The following is a 24,581-nucleotide window of genomic DNA, read 5'->3' as shown; positions in this document are numbered from 1 at the left end:
GATGTGTTAATCTTCTATAATCTTGTAGAGGGACCATAGCGGCATCTGGGACACACAAAAGAAAGTCCCGGTGAGAGGGGAGTTCCTTCGTCCTCTCTTTTCTCGTGGTGGCCAGAGAGCAGGGCGGGATGACGTCAGGTTCACGGCATGTATAGTTCTAGGTGAGACAGACATTGTCACTACCTGTCAAGGTTCCTCGACGGGCATTACAAACGGGGCTTTAGCAACATCCACCAGGTGCCATTTGCTAATCGATTCATTTGTTTTAAAATTCCTTTTCGTGTCTTTTTCAACGAGAGATTGGTGTGCCCGATGTGATACTGCTCCCTTGAACACATATAGATAGGGTGTGCATTTTCCGGTTTTAACCGAAAAACACCGATAAACATCCGTCGGTGACGAAAATATAAAATCGGTTAAAACCGAAAAATACCGGTGGTTGGATATTTTCGCCCTGGTTAAAACCGAAAAACACCGATCGTTGCTAGTTTCCGACCTAGCGAAACCCTTTCCCCGTAGAGGTTCGTCAAACGTGTTATCTCGTGGATCCTGCATTCTTCCAGTGTTTATACATGGCATGCAGGTGGCGTCAGTCCGCCCTCCTTTCTGGGGGTCAAAAGCGTCTGGTGAACGCAGTGGAAGCTAAGCTCTCACACGCCTTTCCCCTATTGTGTCTCCCATGGCCCCCTTTTGTGGAAAAATTAACACAGTGGAGGGTAGGCTCTCACGTGCCTTTTCCACATTGTGTCTGGCCAAGTGATGTCGGTGGAAGCCATGTATTCAGAGGTTGCTGTGGTTCCTGGAAGACACTGCCAACGTCCGTGTCGTACAGGAGCGTGCGTTTTCTTAATTGCGGGTTGTGAACCGCAAGGAACGCGCTGCAATGACGGCAGCACGTTCCTTGCGTGTAGATGCAAGCATGAAAGCATGCTTGCATCTACTAGAATAACCAAGTGTGAGAAATAGTTGCTTCCTAGAGAAGAAGTGTATGAACTATGTGAATAAAATTGGAACTCTCTGTCTGTGATCAATCGCTTTTTTTCACCGATAATCACCGTTTTTAGCCTCGTCGTGAGACGTTCCACCGAAATACACCGGTGTTTTGAAAATAAATAAACACCGAAAAACATCCGCCGATTTTTCTCACAAATAAACACCGGAAAGTACACACCCTACATATAGACCAAGACATAAGCGCCGAAATTTCGTTGTAGTAATTCTTTAAGTACCGTATTTTATGGTCGATAAAGCATACTTATACATTTGCATGGTCGGTGCAGCGAAACTGCATTCAAAAGCCTGCGTATGTGTATTATTATCACAATATATGCGCAAGCAAGAGCCAGTATCAATATTCTCAACAAAGAATCGAATAAGAAATATAACACCCGTGGCAAACTTTTACAGGTAAGGTCCATACTTATAGAAAAAAATGCATACAAGTCGCACTGTAGCATAAGAAGCATTGACAAAAATATTGGAAAAACACGACAACTTATACAACGGAAAATATGATACTTCTATTTCCCAAGAACAATCCACGAATAATCAAGCTACCAAAGCAAGCTAGACAACAGACACTCCGGGCATGAAAGAGTCAAATTGAGACCCGCCCAGTGTTACTCCGTCACTTCGAAGACTAAACACTTTCCAGTTCCTACCAAACTACGACTGATGCCTTGGGCACAACGATCGCCGACAGGTGGGACCGATGTGGGAGAGGAATTCACTCACCCGTGAGTGGAGAACGCAGGTCCGGAATGCGAGACGCCGACGCCGAGAAACGGTTCGTGGCCCGGGAAAATAGGCTGAGCTTCGATCCTGGGCATAAAAACGCACAATGTTACTCAAAAGCAGACTTTGGTTTGTTTCTGCAGTCGAAAAAGTAGATCAAAAGGCGAGTTCACTCCAAACTCGGTAGGCAGAGATTGACTCCATCCATCAGCCACAAGACAATGAACTCTCAAAGCGACAAACCAGGAATACTGGACACTCCGTACTATTGGTAAACGCGTAGCGGGTGCCACTAGAAATAATGTGCGAGAAGAAAGAGCTACCTGCACAGTCAAGCACCCACGGTGTTTTAGGCAGTATGTGCCATTCGGTGTTGATGGTATGGAGCAGCCACCATTAAGGATGATCCACAAACATGCATTTGACTGTATGGAGTGTGCAGAGTGTGGCGCCATCTATCTTGTGCCGAGTATCCCAACTTGTGTCACGCTATGCCGGGTATCCTAAGTTGTGACAAATGAAAGTAACTTGCTTCATATCATAATTAATGTGTTGAACATTCAAATATCTTCTTCTCTTACAAAAAAAAAGATCACAAAAAGAAAGGATTATTCTACAATTTATAAGGCTTCAATGGCCTCACCATTAGCGGTCCAGCTAATGAACCGCTTAAACCGTTCCTACTTGCAGGTATCCAAGATATGAACTACCGTAATGTACCGAGGGATAGCCCCCCTAAAACTGAAGGCAAAACGGGTGAAAATAAGAAGTAAGCTAACTTTCGGTGTGCAATAAAAAAAAAAAGTTTTAAAATGTTTTTGTTTTGTTTTATTATTACTGTCCTCCCCAGTCAGCAATGTTCGCTTATCTCCCGCCGTGGCTAAGTAACACCATTTTCTGCCGAGGTCACCACTCGCCAGGGCCCTAAAATTACTAGAAGTGGCCTCTCTTTCGGGTTTTTTTAAATAAATAGCAAATCGTGCCAGAAATAGGGGGCAAGTCATCTTTCAGGGGTGGGGCATCTCTCAAGATATTCCGGTGAACTTGGCACACTAACCAATCACTATTAGCTTCTAACTTACACTTTCAGCAATTTTTTGGAATTAAGATTAGGTTTGAAAACTTCCTAGACAATGAATACCTCACCCCAATTTCAATCAAAACCAATGAAGACACAGGCTACAAATTTATTCTGTGGTATTGAACAGTTGCAAATACTAGTGTAATGGTTGGAAATAAACAAACAAAAAAACTCCCTCAATAAGTGTGACAGTTCAAAAACAAAAAAAATGTGAAACTCCCTTCTCAACAACTATTTGTCTCACTTTGTTGGACAACAGTCAAGGTTGCCTCCGAAGCTCCGAATATCTTTTTTTACGCACTTCAATCTGCAACGATCAGCCGCAAGGCCACAATAGAATGCGAGACAATTATAAGACAATCAGCCACAAAGTGAGAAAAATTTGCTCGCAGCGGTCAAATCAAGTAGTCTGCCCCACGAACCGCTTGGGACAGCCAGAAAAACTGTACGGCTATCAACTAAGGGAGAGTTTAAACAGACACACTGTGAAAAGAAAACTAAAGAAATCCAGAATCCTTAAAGGGCAACTCCAGCCAACTCAAAGAAATTTGAGTTAATGATTGATTATATATCCGGAGGTAGTAATATACGGTTTAATGTAATTTCTTTCCAAAAAAAGAGTCATATTTCTCGCACAATCTTCATTTAAAGCTCACCACAAACCGAAACCTTGCCTGTGGCAGACAACATTGCCCCCGCGTTGTCACCTACATGCTCTAACCACGTGGTACAAATCGTGATGTCACGTACCAGGCTGCCGGGCATAGCTTGGTGCAAGGGCGAAAATGTTGTCTGCTACACACGACGGTGCCTACACTAATGCGGCCGCAGCTTGTGTTTTAGCGTAGAAAAAGGCAAGTTTTCTCATGGGCTTGTTTTGAAAACATCAATAGAAAGTGAAGTTCAGTAAACCACACGTAAATATGTCGCAACGGGTTTGGAGAAGTATGCCGTGCTCAACGTCACAAACTGGCTCTCTCTCATGCGACGGACGCTACTGGCGATGACTCATGCTCGCACGGGAGCACAGAGGCACATGAGTGTTCCGCAAATCACACGGTGGACGATGAGCGCACTGCTAGCGCCTCCTGCAGGCTTTGCTTGAAGTACAAAACAAGCAAAGAAATCTCCCCAAGAGCCCCGAGCATGACAAAGGTGGCGCACGGTGGGCTGCACCGAAACAGTGGTACTGACTGAGCTGTTGGCTTCACCGCACCTCGTCACCCAGGATTAGCAGATCTGGGTAACTTCGCACTCTTCAAACTTAGTTTCCCGTTTCATCAACTTTCAAGCGGAATTAAATCAAAATATTTGGCTTGTAGTATTCTAAGGCGATACTAAAGAGAATTGCATTGTTTTCTTAATACTGTATGTAAAATGAACCAGAGATGCCCTTTAGGGACATTTCAAATGGCGAGAATCTCCTCCTAAGCGCACGTGCGACACCGAACAAGCCTCTTTAGTAGCAAGTTACAGTATTGTGTACACGAGCAAACACAAGCACTGTGCGTTTGCGGTAGCACTGCACGTTCCACACTGCACGTGCGCAGAGTCCAACCACGACACACATGCGCAGTGTGGAGCAGGCAGCGCTAACACAAACGCAGTGCTTGTCTTTGCTCCTGCGAGCAATACTTAAACTCTCTATTAATGGTTGAAGGGAACTGGGTAAAATACCATAAATCCTGCACGCCAATGGATACACGTTCTGTCTACGTGCCAGAGACAGATGCACACAGACAGCCTGGTTCACAATGCTACTCACAAACTGGACGACCGGTGTATTCCTTGCCACGAAGACGAGTGCCACTTGACTAAGTGCACAAGGTACCAGTGTACCAGCTGGAAGTAGCGCACTACAAACCACCCTGCTCTCGAACGTTTGCAAATTCTGGCCACGGCCAGACTGGTTTTTCCTGTCAAACGTTTGATGTAAAGGAAACTGCGTTCGTCTTTTATGCCTAGTGCCTAGGACGTGGCTCGTGGCCGAAGTTTGACTCCCCCTGGCACCTCCGTCTGCCCACACGCGTGCAATGAGAGAGGACAGCAAAGACTGAGCATACCACAACCACCAGAAATCGGGATGCTTGCCCTGCGAACCATCTCGAACGACAGCAGACGCGAGACTGAGACACTGAGTGACTGTTATGTCACTGATTACAGCCCAATTCCCGCTATCTGTCAGCGGAGGCTGATAACCCAGAAAGGCACTCAAAAGAGCACACACAGCATCTCCAAGGAACAAACACGGAACTCTTTCGCTCAATGAGTTCGCAAGTACATTCAATAGTGGCCTCAGATTTCTCTCCCCTCCTTAACCGAGCGAGTGGTGGGAGCTTCTCAAACTCTGCGCCGAGCTCGTCGAAAAAGCTTCCTCCCATTGCGTGACGGGAGTGATCATAAGCGTGGTCTAAAATAGAGTGCAGGAAGTGCCCTTCTTTCGTATCAGTCTTGCCTTGACTCCCTTGCCGTTCCTCGCTCCGACTCTTGGCCTCAAATCAGCGAAAAACCTAACAGGCCTCTTGAGGCGTTATCAGAGCCGCGTCTCGGAGCTTCTCCTTGTGAGTCACGGAGTAAAGTTGCAGCAGAAGTACCTTTTCCTCATGACGTCTTTGACACTTGGTAAAACCCCGCAAGCAACATAAAAACAAGCCACACATTAGCACATACACAAATACCCCCCCCCCCCCCTCCCAAGGTGGATAGATCACAAGGTGGACAGTTATGCGACGATGAACCGATGAAAGCAATGAGAGGTAACTACAGTCGCCGACCAATTTTTCGGATGCCGATAATTCAGACTTGCTCGATATTTCGGACGTAAGGGAGGAACCGTGACCTACCCTATAGAAATAGTGCATATTCACACTGCTTGAAGTACAAAAGTTCAAATTTTCGGACAAAATCGTAGCGAGCGATCAGCAGGAAACATCACCGTGAAGCCGCCATTTTAGATTCCATGTTTGCTGTACAAGGATTGGCTTGGTTTGGCAGCGCTACTTAAGTACTGCAAGGACCTATCGCTAGGTGACATTTTGCTACGCCTTTTCTTTTCTCCAGGTGCGCGTCATTATCATCGTCACTGCTACCATTTGGCTTCGTTCATTCACCATTCTGCAGTTGTGGAGTTGCACCTCTCATCTCATCCCGGTGAATCGTGTCATCCAAAATCGTCCCGGTGAATCGTGTCATCCACAGTCATCCAAAATCATGCAAGAGTGTGACTAGCGGAACGATCGACATAATTCGTATGTCAAGTGCCGAGAACCGAGAATCTGCCGTCCAAGCGGTCACACTCTGTCCGAGCAAAACAAAGTTGAGCGGCATATTCATTTCTTACATCTTTCTTCATGATCATGATTGAAACATCCCGTGCACCCATTTTCCACCATGAAGGGTTACTAAATTTAACTCTTTCACGCTTATTAAAACAAAACTGTTTCTCGCTGCTACCGCTAGGGGAATCTTTTCGGCTTCTGGTTGGCCAAGAGAGCATGCCGAGCCCTCTTTCTGCGTCTGATGCACGCCCTGGCTCTGCCCACGACTCCCCAATGACCAAACTCTCTCTATACACGGCTCTTGCGGAGCCGTAACCAGAAGCCTCGCACTATTGATGGCTTTCTCAAGCCCGCACAGATGTAATAAAGGCATGTTTTTTTAATCTGCTGATTTTTTCGAATGCTATATTATTTGGCCTTTTTCTTTTTCAGTCCACGCTAAGTCTGAAAAATCGGTCGGCGACTGTAATCAATTATGCATACAGGTTGAATGAAGTAACCACAATAAGCATCAGGACTTAGTTACATTGAGGTTATGGTAGATGCATACTTCTCACGTGCTAATAATGCATTCTACACGGTGCCCCAATTTGTCCCTGTAAGCAGCTCAAAATCACGTTCTACCAGCACAGGAAGGCCATTGGATTCAACTTTCGACGTCTTGCATTTGTGCCGACGATGCACCAATATCCCGCTATGACTCTCATAAACGCATTTTCCAACCCCAATTCCAAAGTCCCTTTTCTTCCTCCCTATCTCTCTTTCTTGCTCGTTGCCCTGCATTCTTTCTGTGTTCCTCCGCCTTACCGCTAGGGGCACGGTGACATCACTCCAAGTTCCATAACTCCACCCACCGCCCACTTCTTGGAACGGTTCCAAGGTTTTTCTCACGCGAGGGATCTAGTGCCATTGTGTTGGCATAACCAGTTGTCCCGTTGACTGTTTCAGGAAGCTTCAGGCTTTCAACGACTGATTACGGCTATCACCTCTAACACAAAACAATGCAAAAAAAGCCAACAGTGGGTATCTTCCAGTAAAGAAAGGCCTCATCTTGAAAACTGCCTAGAAGTTTACCTCGTCTAAACAAAGTTCCAAACACTCTTCTTCGTCGATAACAGGGAGGATAGGTATCATTAAAAGCTTGTTTTCTCAAATAAAGGAAAAGTGAACTGTTTATGCATTAGCTGTAGTCATTCTTAGTAGCTTCCAGCTGTACCCGTGTTGAATTGCCCTTATAAGAGTCAAGAAAAGTCAATAGACCTTTCTGGAAATATCTGGTGCCCCCAGCGCCTGCTTTATGCAATGTGATATTCAGATGCACGACACGTGGAATTATGCGAGAAGCGAAGATGAAGTCAATGTTGGTTTAACAGTTCATAATTTCAGGATGCAGAGAAGGCAGGAGAGCAAAACACGGTATGTGACAAACTTCTTCTCCGTTCGCTTTATCTTTTTCTGCGTTCTGAGCTCCTAACGATAAGAAAGAATGAATCGTGCCGCTACCAGGATAAACGAAGCGTTCGAACTGGCACGCTCGAGCGTATGTCTTAACAGCGCCACAATTTCCCCCGTTTCAAGGTTTCCCGGGATTTTCCACAAAGGTCTATTAAGAGCCGCCAGATAGCTTACAGAGTACAGACACTCCCTTTCTTTGGGCAGCGTGCAGCCATCTCGCGTCCGCAGTTTGTTTTCAGGCTCTGCACTCCAAGTGAGCCGATCCAAACTTGCGGTGATAGGCTGTTTTATAAAAAAAAAACATTTTGTTACGGCCGCAACAGACCCTTTTGAAACGTGTGCGCCATCTAGCGACTACTGCGCCAATTATCTTAGTCCGCCATCATTTGGGAACAAACTCTGGGCACGTATTAGATGCGAGGTCTGCGTCGGCATTTGGCGTGAGCTCGGCTCGGCTCGGCCAGAGGACAAGTGCGTTCAGGGAGGACCCGGATCCAATCGGGGGCGTCGTGCCTAAGAAATGTCGACGACCGACATGCCTTGACAGCGTCGTGAAAAGGGTCTATCGATCGCCGTACAAAAGCGTCGACAATTCCTTATTGTTCTCAAACGAAAGAATTTGCAAGGAGCGTCTCACATTTGTTTCCAGATAGAAGAATGCTCTCTCAAACAAACAAAACACAGGGCAAACGAGCGCGCGGCCTCACAGTGCCTCGACTATGGTCGCCAACGAGACGGGAACTGCGAGGCGCCTCTCCGGAATGTCTTGCCTCCGGCGTGTGCCCACCGCCCTCCCACGTGCTTTGGCCGAGCGTATGCGCTCGGGGCTTATGAGACGCCGAGGCATCGTCCAAGTCAGGAAGCTAGCGCCGGAGGCTAGACAACCGAAAGACCGCCCCACCGTTCTCGTCTTGTCGGCTAGGAAAGACGGCGCCACTCGATGCGCAGGACTCTGGCTGTGTTGGCGATAGCTGGAGGTATCGAAAAGTTGTTTGAGACGGGAAAAAGAGACAAAAAATGACATTGTTTTACGAGATTGGTACGGATAGGAAAGGTTGAGCGGTCGATAGCGTACAGTCTCCACCAATGTGAATAAAGGTCCACTCGAAGAGCGCGGCTGAGACAACGGCTGGCGGGGGCGCACCGTAAGTTGCGGACAGTTCCGTGTCGCTCCGAGGGACGTGGAACCCGATGACGCAGTCAAACGGAATCAGCGCGCACCGACGAAGTACCTTCCCTCGTCCGGAGCGAGAGGAAATTACCCAGAGCGCAAGCGGCGCTCTACCTGGCCGTTGTCTCGGCCAAGCACTTAGAGCGGGTCCAGTGGAGACTGCACGGAGCCAAAGACGCCGACATCAACGAAAAACACTTTCGGTCCAGTGACACATCACTGCAAACTAGATCCGGTTGATTCAGAGAGGGTACGATATTCCCACTAAACCAAACTGGTGAAAGAAACATGAATGAAATAAAAGGCTGTCGGCAAAATGAAAAGAGAAGGAACAAATGTGCTACTCTGGAAACCTCTAGGTCACGGCGTAAGATGAACATGGGTGTGGACACCACGCGCATCGCAGCTGCAAGATAAAGTCTCCCCCCGCCTTGGTTGTAAGCGGTGCCACCGGGGGACTCTTCGATAAGCGGCTAGTGGTAGCCAGAGCTGTATATTGGGAGAGTGTGGCCAGTGGGTGTGGCAACAAAAGTGCCGGAATGGAGAATATTGAAGGAAAGGGAGGAGAGCGCCGAAGAAGGAGCGAGAAAGGAAGAAAGCTTGGCGATTTGCGGCCAGCCATTACTCTGGCTTGGCGACTTGCGGCCAGCCATTACTTCATTCCCACCATAGTACAGCTTCGCTGCTCTTCCTTCCTCACCAGAGTGGAAACGCTGAAAGTTTATTTTTCTTTTTTTTCTCTGTTGCATTGTTTAACTGGCAGAAACATTGTCAGCATAGCCTACTCGGGCGTGTGCCAATAGGACTTCATCTGGTTGATCGCGTAGCAGCGTTTGCCATGTGTGTGTCCTCACCTAGAGTATCTTCCACCATGCCCTCAGTCAATTAATTAAAGACTAGAGATGCCGCAAACCTTCTTCGAACCCAAGGTTCGATGATCGAATCAAGCAATTCGAAAGGTTCAAAAGATTTAGAATTTTCGAACTTTCTATATCGAAAAATTCGACGGAAGTCGAATTTTCGAACTTCTTAAACTAAGAACTTCAACACTTTTCGAAATTTCGAACTTCACACGTTCAGAAATGCAATGTTTTTCGAACCTTTGAACTTATTACGATAAATAGTTCAATCCTTTTCAAACTTATTACGCTGCAAAATTCAATGCTTGTCGAGCTTCCGACCTTGATAGACTAAAAATTTTAAATATTTTTGAACTTTCGAATTTCTTGCACTAAAAGGTTTGAAGCTTTTCAAACTTTCTATGTTAAGAAATTAGATAATTTTCTAACTTTTGAATTCTGAAAAGTCAAAAGTTCGACGAACTTCGAGACCGGCGGGTGGTTTCATTTTAATTCACACAGTAATTTTAGTAATTAAAGTAAAGTAAATTTAAAAAAATAACAGTAATTCATAATTTTTTTTTTTTTTAATTTTTACATGTGGTGTTACATTTTTTCTGAAAGACAATGGTGTTTATTTCAATGTTTTGGTATGCTTATTTTTAAAGAAATAAATTCCCGAAGGAGCGAGGAAGGACGACAGGTTTTTGACAATTGTTGTTTGTGCCATATTTGAAGCACGCTATAGCCGAAGTTATTTATGGTAGAGATGTTAAACTTTTTAAGAATGATCTATGTATAGCCTAGGTCAGTGTCGTCTTAAGATATGATTATTGTTATTCAAGACGAGTTTCGAAGAAATGTCCAAACTTTCATCTACGGGCAATTATGCCCTAAACTTGGTAATTTTTGGGTCTAAATTATTTGAGGTATCGGATATAAGTTAACACCACAGACAGTACACATATCATTGTCATCTACAGGATACAATATAATGTATTGTTTTTTCACGTTGAGGAATAAATTAACTCATGGGGGAAGATTTCTAATATTGTTAAGTTCAGCACGTCATTAAAAAAAGCCATTTTAAAGTTTTTTTTCATTTTTTATTTTCTCGCTTTACGTTTCTGGGACGTGTTTCTTTTAGCCTGTACACATTTTGGTAAGAGAAACTTGTTTCGAAGTTCTGAGCCTCTGAATATGCAAGATTACAACACTTTCAACAAATTCTTAAGTTTTTTTGTTTTTTTTTCTCTCCAGTTTTTTTATTTTTGCGTTTATTGTTATGTTTAATTTTTTTTTTCTACCAATGGCACACTTATTTAGTTTGAAAAGACATAGCTTTGAACTTCCGAACCACTAAGCATGTGATGAGTAGTGCCTTCTGACGAGTTTCCAACAATGACCATCTATGTGATCTTCTATGCAGTGAAGAACGACAGCAGCTATACAACTGCATAAATAATTTCAGATTAAAATAAGCTCGGCCACGCCCTCTTTCCAGTCCAAAACATCTGGGGAAAAGGGGGGGGGGGGGGGGGGGGGGAACTGTAGCCCCCCCCCCTTACCCCGTTCCTCCTCTTTCAACACCACTGGTATGGTAGAACGCTCCTCAACCTCAAGTTGTGTCGGCTTCTACGCTTTTTGCTTGGTGTTTCTTCCGTCCCAGAAAATCAACCTCCAAGGCAATTACAAACTAAACTTACAATACCTGCGTCACTCGGGTGGCGTTCGATCGGGTTACTACCAGCGTGCAAAGGGGTAGGGAGGCAGTTTGCCAGTTCGCTTTAAGGTTTTTCTGAGCCTCAACCACCTGCCTGAACCTGGCCGTTTCGAACTGGATGAGTATCGTAAAAGAGTGCATTCGTGTGATCACTACTGCGTGATGCACATTAAAGACTCCCCCGGGCTGGCAGTCACAATTACTGATCTATGGTCACACGTCACCCTGCACTGCACACCCGGGACACTCATCGTCTCATTTAATTGCATGACCAACTTCGCGCAGTCTAAATATCACACCCAATCTTTTCTTAAAGAGAGGGGATGGGGGGTGGGGGGAGTGCAACGATTTCCGGACTTCGGTAAAACATTTGTGGCAGTTGCTTTTTGACACTTCTGAAGTAAAGAACAGAAAACCGATTTTGCCTGCATGTCCTAGTTGTTGTGTAAAAAAAAAGAAGATAAATATGGGCATTTCTGGCACCCCTCAACTCACTCCCAGTCTTCAGGGTCACACATGGTCGCACTCCTAGTGACGTAATTCCAGGTGCCGTGCAGGTTCCCGCGTGCTCTCTCGAAGGACGCTTCCTCTCCCTATCTCTGCCCACATTAGCGGGCGTTATGCTGCAGCTTAGAGTCGAACGAGGTCACGTAAGCTTCTCGCTTTAGTTCGCTTCAGCATCCACTAGCGGCTGCAGGTAGGGGAAAAAGCTCTACTTTTGCTTTGCGATTATGCAGCGGAATCGCAACATTTTTTAATGAAGAAGATGTTTTCTCTATCCTCCGGGTCACGATAAACAACGTAAAAATGACAAGATCCAAATTCTTCTAATCTTAAAATCGCTGACCCCCCCCCCCTTTAACCTGATTTCGTGAAAACCAGTGAGGCGTGAAAACATTATTTGAAACTGAAACTGTGGAGGAATGTGAAAACCGGACTTCGAACTTTGCGCACTTAAACCGGAAAGAAATTCAAAATCTTCCAAGGTTTTCTTCGAATTTAGCCCTAAAAGAGGATCGAAACCTTCGAAGTTTTCGAACTTTATGTGGAAACAAATTCGAAATCTTCTAACTTTTTTAACTTCAAATTCAAAGAAATTCGAGATCTTCGAATTTTTCGAACTTCAGATCCCAAGAAATTCAAAATTTGTGAATCTCTCGAATTTCAAGTTAGCAAAGTTTGAAATCTTCGAATTTCTCGAACCTGAAGTAAAATATATTCGAAATAATCGAACCCAAACTTTTAGAAACCGTAAAAGCTTCGAACCTTTCCAATTCGAAACTCCACGGTGTGCGAAAGTTGTGAACTTTTTTAACTCGAATTTCGCTACGGTCAAAAATATCGAAATCTTTTGAAATTGAACCTCATTTCGGACAGAAAATATCGAAACCTTTCGAATTCGAACCTAGGGTGGTTCGGGACATCCCTATTAAAGACCTTTTTATTTTCCATAAATTCAATGCTTCCAATGATATGTGATGCCAATCAATACCAATGAATCACTTCATCCTCAATTCGGCTAAATTCGAGGAAACTGACACATTGTGACATACATTAAAGTGCTGAAACAAGAGACAACGCGATTTTAAAATGTCCAACGTTTAATTCTCCACTACCCAAGGAGAAAACAGAAGCGAAAACCCTTCCTCCCATTCACTAGCAATGATGGAAGAGGAAAAGATTATAAAAATATTATAGCATAAAAGCGTATGGATAAAATAAAAAAAACTGTGAGATAACATGACCAAATGGTGGTTCTAGAGGAGTGACTAAGAGGAAGAAGATGGGTTGAGTGGCACAACCTGCTGCGTGCTAAAAGCAGAGCCGTATATACACCTTTTTCGTTTAGCCTCGCACCCAACCACGTTGTCCCCCAATGTGGTATGCGTTCCGAACAAAAAAAAAAAAGAGATTACAATCCCGAACAAGTAAAAAAGTATAGAAGGGTCATAACAAGAACGACTGACGGTTGAAATTAAAATGTTGACACGTTCTACTGTCGAGGCGAGAAGAAAGCGATGTTTTCACGCATACCGGAAGTTCCAGAATTGAAGATGGCGGCGCCCACGTAGAAGAGGTGTATACTGAGAGAGTTTGGCAGATGGGTGTGGCAATTGTGACCCTCTAAATCTAGCTAGAATAAACCGACCCCGCTATAACACAACATGAAGATTTGTTTTCTTTTCACCACTTCACTGGGCGAGCCCACTTAAATTCGCAGTTACAAGTAGCGCCATGAAAACATTTCTCATTCATTGGTATGCTATTATGCATATTATTGGTCACTGCATTCAAAATGTGCCGACTTTTATCAATCTCCAATAAAAAAAAAAACTAAAAAATAAGCTTTTTTTCTGTTTGTTTTCCAACAAAAACGTGGTTTCTCAATCAAAAGAGGTCAGGCAATTTAGAGCATGTGTTTGCAGTTTCTGCATAGCAAACACTTTCCACGGAGTTGAACTGTGGCAGAGATGGGAATATAGAAAAGTAATTTTCTAGACAAAAAAAAAAAAAAAATAAAAGAAGGTAATATTTTTGGAGATTGTTGCAGATAAGGAAGTTGGAAGCGTTCAGTTTGTGTATATTCCTTGATATGCAAGCTGATACACTTCTGGTCCACAAGAGACCTAGGAAATTCGAGTTTGGTTTGACGGCGGAGGGTTCTCTGGCTGCCGCTTGGGTGTATGAAATTGAGATCCGAGAAGGAACCAGCCTGAATAGAGCATGGCCGCATTTCAATAAACAGGAGCTTCTATGACAACAAACTCTTTACTGATCGCCTGCATTTCAGTTCTCTCGCAGCAAAAAAAACACCATGTGTGACATGTAATTTTCAGTTACCTAGGACACACAGCAGTTGGAGCATTTCCTTTTAAACACCTGTGATTTTCAATGAGTTTTTCCATCTAGTGATATGTTTGTCAGCCTCTCTATGCCAAGTTGCCATACCTCACCAATTGGAATCCCCATTCATCCTACCAGGGTTACATATTTACATGATTATAGTACATCGATGCAAATACGAATCGTAGCCTGCCTTCTACAATAAACAACCGAGAGCTGTAGATCTCAGCATAAACTACCCCAGTGTCATTCTGCTGTAATGCTTTGCAAACTGGATCTGAAGTAATAGCTTGCCGATCACTGAATGGAAAGCGCCGAATAAACAAGGACGAAGAAGGGGACAGAGACGAAGCGGTTTGTCTCTGTCCCCTTCTTCGTCCTTGTTTATTCGGCGCTTTCCATTCAGTGATGTACCAACTAGCCCATCTATCTATTCTTGGCAATCACCAAATCACACACTTAATCATGCTTCTCAGGGTCGCTCTGGTGTCAGAAGCTTTTCATCCTGAACCTTGACTTCTGCCAACATCTTTTCCAGCTATATCCATGGCCCCCTTTAGCAGCCTGCTATGACCCTTTAAAGGGACACCGACAGGGTATTTATGCTCGCCAAGGTTTTTATTTGTACATGACATATGAGAGCCCAAAAACCCAGAACATAATTTGTGGCTTGAAATTTGTTTTCTTACTGCCCGAAAACCGCCGATCAAGAATGGGCCGGTTTGAGTTGTGCTCACTCTCTTCTTTGTGGTCACGTAACATTCTCTATGGCTGTGGTTCTCAAATGGGGTCTGCGGACCCTTTGGGGTTCACGAAGGCATCCTAGGGGTCCGTGAAGCCCTATTTCATCAGTCAAGCCCAGCAATAAAAGTTGTATTTTTTTTCAGATTTAGAAGAAATATTTTATTTTCGGGTGAATTTTCTTGTGTGTCTGTCAATGAAAAAAGTCTGCTTCACACTATAGCCAGTGACAGGTTAAGAAAAGATTTCTGGCCGGGGAAGAGGAAGCAGACAAACTGTTGAAGAGAGGAGGTTTCCTCCTCTCCAGCATTTCGTCTGCTCCCCCTCCCCTGCCCACCTTTTTCTCGAAAACTTTTCTTGACCTGCAACTAACTATAGCCCTTAGTTATGTCCTTTCCCTTCCTCTCACAACGAACGGGGTCCTCTATCATCTCCACCGATTCACAAGAGGTCCGCGAAACGCCAATGGTTGAGAACCACTGCTTATGGTATAGACCAGGGGTGGCCAGGATGACCTGGTGTAAGAGCCGGAAACAAAACCATTCCATTTTCAAGAGCCTTGGGAGATGGGGGGGGAAGGGCAAACTTTTGTTTAGAGCAATAAACGAAACTCAAACTGCTTTCAATCTATCCGGGTCAAAAGCAGTTCAACTGTACGTAAGGTAGTAGTAGCACAAGACTACCAAACTGCAATTTGTCTTTCGATTTAAAACGTGTTCCATTTCTCTTTTGGGGGAAGTGCTTGTGTGACCGGGAGGGAGGCAGGAAAGTGGGGGGGGGGGGGGGGAAGCCGCGAGTCGCACTTTAATACGCAAAAAGCCCCATGCGGCTCGCGAGCCGCAGCTTGGCCGCGCCTGGTATAGACACACACACGTAATCAAAGTCGTGGGTCATCAAAGGCACACACTCAATATTAAAAGTTTAAAAAATTATGATCCCGATTTTTTGTGGCTTCTAAAAAGCTGCAGATATGTTGGTTGAAAAAAGAAGTTTCACAGAGAACCGGAAGACTCTGTGCAATCTCTGTGTAATTCTCAACATGGCGTCGCACCGCGGGAGTTGCGGGCTGGATGGCTGAACGAAGCGAGCTAAGCAATGGCGGCGGATGTTGGGACCTCTACCTCAGAACTTCCGTTCGCGGTACTGGCGAATCTGTCTAGTTTCGAAAGAAAAATCATTTACCGATCAAAACAGTTAAGATTTATTCTGTATGACACGCTCAATCACATGCTTTTCGGCATGTGCTTTTTGTATGTCGTTGGACGTGCATGGCATTTTCCTGCGTTACGGTACTTGCACAATGTCGCCCCAGACAGTTGCCACATCGAAAACGTCATTCTTGGTACCTTTGAAACATTGCGTCAAAGATAAACGCAATCCAAACTTTGTACCGAAAAACCAAATACCAAAACATCTGCCACTTTCTCTACCTCTTCACTGCTTTCTTGAGCCGTTGTTTCGTGCGGCTGTCACCGCCAATGAGACCGTAAACAATGATTGTTTTAGCCCCGCCCTTATTTTCTTAACTTGAACTCACAGACTTCCAGCGCAACGAGACCGATTTCCTCACTTCAACAACTACTACAGCCCTGACAACATTCTTTTTTGTTCTTTTTCTTTTTACCATTGCACAGTAGATTTGTTAAAGGGACACTGACACCCCCCCCCCCCCCCCCCCCCCCCAAATGTATTTTTTTATTTTTTGCCAGGCGATTTATTATGGAGTCAGAAGACTACCCAGTCAATATTTTGCTACAGCGTCACATATATCTTTAATAAAGTCAAAAAACGAAACTGCTCGAAACCAAATTTGAAACCGGACTGGGGAGGAAGAAGGAATACAGAGGAGGAGAGAGGTGGTGGAAGTCACGTGGCTGTGCAGCTTTTTTCTCTTTAATCAACGTATTTGCAGCCTTATAGAAGCCACAAAAAATGGATATTATTTTTTTTTTCTATTCTTAATATTGTTTGTGTGCCTTCGATAACCAATGACTTTGATTACATTTTGTGGTTGTGTCTAAACCATAGAAAATGGCTCGTGACCATGGAGAAGAGATTGAGCGCGACTCAAACTGGCCAGTTCTCGATCGGCGGTTTTTGGGTGGAAAGAAAATTAATTTCGAGCCACGAATCGTTTCCTGGGTAGTTGGGCTCTTACATGTAATGTACAAATAAAAACCTTGGCGAGCATAAGTACCCTGTCAGTGTCCTTTAGCTGCTGGCCAGATTAGTAATGTGCAGGAGCAGAAGCTCCATAAAATTGGCTTTTTTGTTGTTTTGTGTTGTTTGCTGGCTTCTTAGCCTCCTCCATTGTTGACAGATGCTCTATGTCTTGTGTTACATGTACCGTGATTTAGTGAACCCAAGTTGAATGCACTAACACTGGCCCGAATGCCACGTGATGCAAATGGACGAATGACTGGCTGTAGTGGCATTTCATTTTGCACCATCAACTCTCGAGTGTGGCTATTTTACTACTGATTGGAGCTGAGCTAGAGCCACATGGATGCCACTGGCAACACTCATGTTTCTCAAATTACGCTTTTCGAGGCTACCTGGGAATGTCAACTTTCGAACCGCCCGCTCAATCGGCATGATATTTGCAGGTGGTGTTTGTAGCCATGTAGAAGGAAGGCATGCAAAGCTTCAGCCCTGTGAACCAATTTTATGAAGTACTATACCCCCAGAATGAAGTAAAGCATAGCTTTGCATGGAATCTGCGGTTATGAATATATCGTTAAGAAATGGTGTTGATAACCACATATCTTTCTGGTGGAATGCATACTGGAATACCTGTAGCCGGTTACTACAATAAGAAATTTCAGAAAATATAAATTGTCCGAATAAAAAAATTATGTATCTTTTTTTACATTTATTGTATTTTGTATTTGTAAAATACAATTTTTACAAAATTGTATTTTGCATACAATTTTTTATAATAAAGGAACATGAAAATGCGAAATCTAAGTTCATAGCACGGCTCTTTAAAATTTCGGCATATAAGCCGCAACTATTAAGTCTCTCGATAGTTTTATATTAAAACAATAGGTTTATTAAAGTGAAATTTATGCCAAAAAATGGAACGAATAAAAACGCATTCAATGTGCTCAAACCTCTACCTTTTCTTTAGCATTGCTGGACTGAAAATAATTTATAAAAAAATAACAGTGCAGTGTAAACAAATGAAACTTTCTGGGAACACTATCTAGATGTTGGTGGATGTAAATGTGGCATTTTTCGAAATCGGCTTTTTTTGCAAAAATTTATTTTTTCTAGGTAGCGTCCCCCCAAATATGGTCAAATATGGTGTTTGGAGACTGGCAATATTGTTTTTCTCTACTGTGGAACCCTTAGCGGGAAGCACGACAGGGAGCGCTTCGTGCACTTTCCGCTTGGCACGACGGCAGAAGCTGGTGACGCCAGCTCCACGCGACAAAACGGTTAAAGTGACGACATTCCGAAGCATGGCCCATCCCAAGGCTCTAGATAAAGCCCGTCAATAAGGTGCATGCTTTGCGCTTCTCAAGAGCACCAACAAACAGTGTTGTCCAAATGCACGAGACACGTGCCACGAGCAAGTGCTGCACCCCCATACGATTCCCAAAGGAACATGGTTCACGCACTTTGCGCGTTGGTGCATTTGACGCAGCTCGTAGAAGAAACACAAACCCTTTTCTGCGTCTCCGTCCATGTGCACCGTTTCCCTCGTTATGTCTACAAGCACATCAAGCGGATTCAGCTCTACAGTAACTGACAAAATGAGAACGGCAGGGTGTGTCTTTCAAACGCACGGCCATCAGCACGCGCTCGTTGCCTTTAGCCATGCTTTGGCTAAAGGCAAAGACTTTGACTAAAGGCAAAAGGCGCCGAAGCATCGTCAACGGTAGGAAGCTCGCGCTGGAGGTGGGACAACTGAAGCCCCTCCCTGCCCTTCTTATTCTGTTGGCAACTATAGCTGGGCCCAAAGCGAGCCACCGGTGACCTTCAGCCTCACCCTTGAAGCTGGCAGAGTCCGCGCTGCCGTTCTCCCGGATGGAGAGCCGGTCCGAGAGCTCGGTGAGGCCCTCATCGCTTCGGAAGCGGGCCGGGTTGAGGGACGAAGACAGACGGCGCCTCAGCTTCTTCATTTCTGGGCATCCCGGCTCCCTTGGCTCGGAGGGCGGCGGCCTGGGCGGCAAGGCGGGGCCTCAGGGGGAGGAGCCCCAGACAACACTAGTGCCGCTGCGGAACAAGGGAACGCGGCCAGTCAGATTGGTGGCCGAAGACGCAGCGTGCAAAACGACCACACTTTGAGATTGATACAGCGACATCATCTTAATATGGACACCTCTGTTTTCCCCAAGCTGACCATAACGAGACGGAAAGCAGTGTATTTACCCGGTTCCTACCCGAAAATGTGGTCTATATAGGGGGGTATCCATATTAATGGGGTCCGTATTAATGAGACGTCACTGTACCACAAATCAATGTGACTGTACTATCGTGGACAATATGAGCTGAAACAGCGCTCCGGCCTGTGCACGGTACTACCTGCGCCGCCTGTCGCATCGCTCCCAAAACACGGCGGACGCTGAGGCCGAGATAAATTATCACTTGCGCTCACTGCGCCACTGCGCTTTTCCGGCCGTCTGCTAGCCCAATGTTCACGTCTTCAGCTACCATGAATTTCAGTTTAATTCAAGAAAGCGCCGAAGTGGAAAATGCGCTGTCACACTCGTATCTCCTCGAGGAGCGCTGCCTGACGAAGCTGCCTTGGCCCATAAAAGGAGCCGATCTGAATATCGAAAACATTTGGAGGCGCATCAAGGTAGCTATGTCACGGCGTCCCCTCCACCGCGCCACTGCCTACAAATTGTGGAAAGCAATGAAAGGTGAATGGGAGTGGCTTCGGGGCTGAGCCAGACTTCGTGGCCGCGCTTTATGATTTCTTACCAGACAGGATGAGCGCCGTGGTCGGGAGTCAAGGGAGAATGACGTGGTATTAAATTATTTTGCAAGTTTTACTGCGCCTCGGGACCCCTGAACTGGAGTTCTGCCGATTGGAACAAAGCTTGATCCTACGGTTGTGACACCCCGTTTGACGCCGTTAACCCCGCATACTTTTGAGGGGTGCCTCCTTCATCCCGATCTTATTGTATAGTGCAGTTGAACTTCCACGTCGACTATTAATCTTTTGTGTCCGACAATGTCCTCAAACAAATTTTTTTTCGATTAAGTTTCAATCTCCTTCTTTTGACAAATATATGACTGTTTTTCCCACCTTATTAAGGCTAGGAATTCGTAAACAAAAAACTGGTGTCTCATCAGCAACTTGTTCTGCTTGAAACAAACACGTGAGCCCAGTAATGAAGAAATAATATTTTTATACCTTTTCATACTAATCAAGGTTACAAAACCTTCTAAGTAACTTGTATGCTTACCGTTTTTTGAACATATGTGATCAGTGAAAGGGAAAAAAAGAATAAATACAGTGGAGCCGGACTAAATCCGGCATACAGATTTTGGCCTGTGTTTTACGATGTCCCCTTTTGTGCCTGCACCTATAATCAAACAAAAACAACCTGCAGCGTATTTTGATATGACTTTCAAAAACGGTAATCGCAGTTGAAATTTAAGACACTTCAATATTTTTTCTTCACCAGTCAGCGTTTTTTCTACGGGATTTTACGCGATACAGTAAAGTAAATCAATCCCAAAAGGGGAACGACAAGTGTAATCTTTTGTTCCCCCCGCCGCCCTACTATACATGCCCGCTGTCGCACCCACAGTTGTCGCGCCTACCCTCTCGCTTGCAGACAGCCGGAAGAGCGCAGTGGCGCAGCGAGCGCAAGTGAGAAAATATCTCGGATTCAGGGTGCGCCATGTGTGCGGAGCAAGGCGACAGGCGGCGCAGGTAGTACCGTCCGCCGGCCGGAGCGCTGTTTCAGTTCATCTTGTCCGCGATAGTACACACATTTTTTTTAAAGTGGCAGTAGGAGGCGCTGTTGGTAATTTACATCCTCACAAACTTCCGGTCAAACGAGAGGACAAACAATCCTCACTACAGCACCGCTTGTTACATTTACGAAATATTTTATGACCAGTCCTCCGGGTGGTTAGTGGGGTACTTGTTGGAGACTTTTAATACTCCCGTAAGACGACCGATCCTCTCTTATATGTTGAATGGCGTAGAGGAAGGACCTCACTAAATCCCTACCTTCGTGATTTCTGTAGAACTTCGTAGTCCCAGCGATATTGATGTCAGCATGCTGGGAAAGCCTGCCAAATCAGAGCAACCGGAAGTCTTTTGGGTAGCCAGAGACGGCTTGTGTTTGTAAACAGTAAAAGGGTCTATACTAGTCACTGGCACGATGAGAACAGCAGGGACCACTCTCGTGAGCCCAGAGTATGCGCGCGCAGCAAAACCACGACGAGGGCAACGAGTGCATGTTGTGCAATAAAGAATGTCCAAATATTCATCCGATTTTTCATAGCGGTGGCGCATTTAGCAACGTGCCGTTTGCTAGCTTCAAGTTTTTGGACAAAAACAACGTACCATTGACTCTGCACTTTAAAAAGCAGCGGAATGCATAGGCATTTCTTTGTAGGCGACTCAGCGAGTTTACCGTAAACGCTTTGCACAGGCAGAGGTGCTTGTTTTTGGAACTTCAGCAGGCGAACATTTTAAATGTGTTTTGATACCCGCAGCAATGGGAGGAAATGTGCCATTAACGGGCTGGGAAATTTCTTTTTAATGTTATGCTGCAAATAACAGCTTAACTGGAAAATAAGTTGCTGTCAGAAAGCACGAAGAAGAGTACCCAATGATGATGGTAATGTACCCTAATGCAGAGCAGGAGCCCCCTCATGGATGACACGTAAAGGAGTTCACATCCGGAATGGAGTTGCACAACTGAGTCGATCTAACAATGTTGCTATGAACAGTAAACTTCTGCAGGAGCAATGCTTCTCATTTCAGTTTTCTTTGCTTTCCACCTTTCAACAAAGAGGAACCACAAAAAAAACTGATGACAATAGCTAAATTCGTCTTCGATTCACGACGCATGGACAGCAAATTTAAATTCAGTAGAATTCAGCTCGACACATTATTTACTAAAAAAAAAACTGCTTACACGGGTATCACATGCAATGCAGCAGTAGCAGCCTGTAACTCGTGCAAGCCGGTTCCTCACTGAACACTAAATATTTAGACCCATTCACCAGGTCGAAAAGTGCTTCCTTCCTAAAATTCCCCTCAAGGGCCACTTCAGGAAGCACCGTCCTACTTCAGGCAAGCCGCCTGCAGCCACTTTCGTAAACCTTTGCCCCTATTGCTTTTATTTGTTTGCACGCAAGCGATTCTTCATTAGCATTGTTTTACTGTTGGCAGACCTCACAAGAGCGTTAACCCACAACTGAGCTCAAGAAGCCCAATTAGGGACATATCGGAGCTGCCCAAACCATTGTTTACTCCATAACTGTTCCCACGTTAAGGTGAACATCTTAAAGCATCACTAGGGGGAAGTCAAACTTTCCTGTCGGTTGTTTTCTGTTCGCTGACTTATGCACATGTACATCACTTACAAAGACACTGCAATTTTCAATTTCAGGAATGTCAACCAAATATGAATCTGTGCTTGACGTCGCCGTTAACAACCTTGCTCGGAAAGTTCTGCCAGATACTTTTAGAACAGAGCCTGACTGTCTTGCGAATGCCTTTTCCACGCACTCGGCCATCTTCTCTGAAGTGCTACATCATTGCACAATGCTGTAGCCTTTCCAGATGAAAGTGGGCTTCTTTTTGGTCACACTTCAGACAGGAAAAAGAAAACCGAACAGAGTGTGAAGTTAGTCGAAGGTGATAGGAAGAATAAATCCCCAGGAAGCTCCAGAATGGCAGCCGATGTCTCATGCAGGCGGTTCTCAAACTGTCGCCTGCGGACCCTGTCACATAAAACGGTGAGGGTAGGATACTAAGGTCGGGGAAGGAATGTCTAACCACGTGAACTGCCACCTGGTTTCCCAGAGTCCTCCCCTGTCTTCGAATTTCAGGACGGGTTCAAGAAGTGTCTGTCGGCACCTACCCTGGTGCTTCCCCCCACCCCCTCACCTCACCTTGCCTGTCACCTCGCCCGCCCAGGCTCGGTGTGGGAACGTGGGGGGACGCATAGATCCCTCTGTTCCAGACTGCCCTGCCCAAAACTCAGCTTATTCCCAAAGCCATAGGCAGCAGACTGCGGGTGTGGGACATCCAAAGTTGTAAATATTGCGAGGCATGTTTTCCTTTGACCTTGCCCAAAGACAAACAAGGCACAAAACATATCGTAACCTAACTAAATTATGCACATTCACGCTTAGAATGTCTATAAACCAGCTTATCTATGCCTTTGCTTGAGAAGGAAATTATCCACTAATTTTCTTCCGCTTTCAGTAATAGCACCGACACCACCTAGAATCCTCCCTCGGCCCATTCAGAAAATTGCAGTCGGAAAGCGACTCCTGCTAAGCACCAACCCGACACTCAACATGACCATCATCCCGATCTAAAAGGAAAAATTTTTTTTTCCACGGATCATTTTTAAGACGCACACAGTCGGGTTGAGAATTACAAGTCTCCAGTGCGTCGAATAAAATTTAATTGAGGATTGATCAACGAAAGCCTACAGTCGTGCATTTTGATGTGCGACTGCGACCGGGTGCCCGAAGCCAACGGCGCGACGCTTACAATCCGGGAAACAGCGCTAGCCCTCTCGTTAGTATGCTTATTCCCCATCGAAAAAAGTTGGGACCAATCTTTTTACCCCAGTTTGAAGTTTTACTAGTGGTTTGCACCGCCACGCAGAAATTCGAATTCTGCCTTATGGTCAAAGAGCGTGCTGTGCTTACCCTCGGAAATTTTAAGGTGTAACTAAATTGCATTCACCGACAGGGCAAGAATGGCAGGGAGAAGCTTCGGTTGTTCAGCCTCCGGCACAAGCTTCCTACCTTCAAGAACCCTTTGGCGTCTCGAGCGTACGCTAGCTGCCAAAGCGCCGCAGAAGGAGCGGAGCACGTGCTGGAGGTCGGGCGTTCAAAAGACGCACCCTGCCTTTCTCGTTCTGTCATTGAGTGTGGCAGACGGAGGGTTGCTCCATTGACTGTAGCGGTGCTTCGCAATGAAAAAAAGGTAAACCGAAGAACTACCTGTCGTCACAGTGCCACACCCAAATCAATATTAGGTTCCGCCTTGGGTGTTTACTAAACCAGCTTTCCGAGACAAATGGCAGGTGAGGGACACTGTGTGTGGAATAAATAAGATGAGAGGCACTTGGGAATAAGTTTACAATTTTAAAAATTCCCGTAACTGTTACAGCAGAAGTATGCCAAATGGTTCCAAGTTTTAGGCCGCGTTTCAAGATTTACTCGTTCAGACCTCGGCATACCCTGGCGTTGCAAAACTTACTCGCGCTTGCTCGACGACAGTAGAACTCGCATTCCAGAAGCGGGTTGTTTACTCCGGAGTAATTGCTCACGGTACACTCCTCCGATAGGTGAGCAACATCGGAGAAAATCGAGTAAAGACGTCGCACGACCTGTTCGCCGTGTGCTCTTCGTCTGCTTTCTGCTCTCGCACCCGTCGAACCTCGTCTGCTTCGTTGGCTTTGGTGGCGGACGTTCGAAATGGCAGAGAATGAGGTGCGGCCCATTATGCGTGGTTATTGCAGTTTTCTGTTTTAAACGCACTAATTGACCTGGC

At 45.3% G+C, this 24,581-nt stretch overlaps 1 protein-coding gene across 4 annotated transcripts in view; it reads right to left on the bottom strand.

Moving 5' to 3' along the window:
- LOC8024895 (cyclin-dependent kinase 16) overlaps positions 1–24,581 on the bottom strand; it is a 155,737-nt gene that overhangs the window by 129,481 nt on the left and 1,675 nt on the right. For 3 of the 4 annotated variants that reach the window (XM_029976652.4, XM_029976650.4, XM_029976651.4), the window contains exons 2-3: positions 18,861–19,087; positions 1,735–1,821 (exon numbers count right to left, since the gene is read on the bottom strand). In XM_029976652.4, the coding sequence (XP_029832512.1) occupies positions 1,735–1,821; positions 18,861–18,993 (220 nt within the window). In that variant the 5' untranslated portion in view covers positions 18,994–19,087. Of the gene's footprint in view, positions 1–1,734; positions 1,822–4,878; positions 4,936–18,860; positions 19,088–24,581 lie in introns of those variants that run through there. The other variant, XM_029976654.4, reaches the window with a different exon arrangement.

Source organism: Ixodes scapularis, unplaced genomic scaffold (assembly GCF_016920785.2).
Source record: "Ixodes scapularis isolate PalLabHiFi unplaced genomic scaffold, ASM1692078v2 PGA_scaffold2__306_contigs__length_199485367, whole genome shotgun sequence".
In the NCBI taxonomy this organism is placed as follows: Eukaryota; Metazoa; Arthropoda; class Arachnida; order Ixodida; family Ixodidae; genus Ixodes; species Ixodes scapularis.
This window is presented reverse-complemented; position numbering and strand designations above follow the sequence as displayed.